Below are 1,151 nucleotides of genomic sequence, written 5' to 3'. Positions count from 1 at the left end.
ACTCAGTGTCAGTGAATGGTCCTGCCGACATCAGGGCTCCGGTTCTGAGAGCAAGAAGACCTGGGCCTGCTGAGGACTTGCCCTGTGGTGGAGCAGTCCCCACACTGGACCAAGAGTTTCTCTTCCTATAAAGTGAATTCAGTGACATCCAATTCAACAGACGTTCACTGAGGGTCCAGCACGGTGCCTTATTCATAGGAGATGGACCTGGAATGAGAGAAATGGGTTCCTGCTCCCTACGACTTTATAATCCAGGAGGGGAAGCAGATACATAACCCAGAACCACAACACAAACCAGGATAAAACGGGAACCTTAAAGGCGGCCCAAAGGGCAGAGGGCAGAGGCCAGAGGGAGCAGAAACTCCACGGAGCCCGTCTCATCTCCTCCCTTCCAGCTAGACGGGGCTTGAGCATCATTCGGTATCTGTAGAAAGGCCAGAGGCGGCGTCTGCTGGACGTGGACACATTTTCAACCCTGCCTGCCTCAGCGCCTGTTATTCTGGGCCCGCGCGGACATTCCGGATGAAAGCGTCCGCACCCCCACCCGCTTCCTCAGGATCAGTTTACCGCCTGCCTTTGAGGTCCCCTTATCTGCCTCCCTCCTCTGATTCAGGATGTGTTAGGGAGGCTGGCGGAGGGCAGGGCTGGGCTGTTTGACCAGCCTGGTACAGGGTCTAGCACATAGCAGGGGGGGATAAACAAACACCTTTAATGACCATAGGCGCGACCGCGGGTAGGTTCCCTGGCCTGGTCATGCAGGAGATCGGCGGCCCCAGGCCCACGCCGCCCCGAGTGGGCGCGCGGACCGCAGAGGAGGGCGGTGTGTCCGCGCTCCGCCCGAGCACGCGGGCCCCTCGGTCGAGGCAGCCCCTCTCGGAGCAAGCCTTCCCCCGAGATGTGGATTGCGGTGGCGGGACCGGCGGGCGGATGGCCCGGGGAGGGGGTGGGGATGGGGATGGGGGTGGGGGACCCGGGCCCAAGTTCGCGCCTCCCTCCTGCGTCCCACGGTCGGCGGAAGCGATTATGGCCCACCGGCGTCTGGCGAGGCTGGAGGCGGGCTCGCACCCCAAGAGACACGGGCCTCCTCCCGTCCCCCGCTTTGATCGCGCCGCCGCCCGGCCCCCTCCCTCGGCCCCGGGTCGGTATAACCG

General features: G+C 63.0%; 1 protein-coding gene across 1 annotated transcript in view; it reads left to right on the top strand.

Moving 5' to 3' along the window:
* Positions 1-711: 711 nt before the first annotated feature.
* Positions 712-1,151, top strand: part of MIXL1 (Mix paired-like homeobox) — a 2,610-nt gene continuing 2,170 nt past the window's right edge. The window contains exon 1 of the mRNA XM_046678011.1: positions 712-1,138. Within this exon, the coding sequence (XP_046533967.1) occupies positions 712-1,138 (427 nt within the window). The remainder of the gene's footprint in view (positions 1,139-1,151) is intronic.

Source organism: Equus quagga, chromosome 12, assembly GCF_021613505.1.
Source record: "Equus quagga isolate Etosha38 chromosome 12, UCLA_HA_Equagga_1.0, whole genome shotgun sequence".
Taxonomy (NCBI): Eukaryota; Metazoa; Chordata; class Mammalia; order Perissodactyla; family Equidae; genus Equus; species Equus quagga.
Note: the sequence above shows the minus strand (reverse complement) of the source record. Positions and strands in the feature narration are given on the sequence as shown.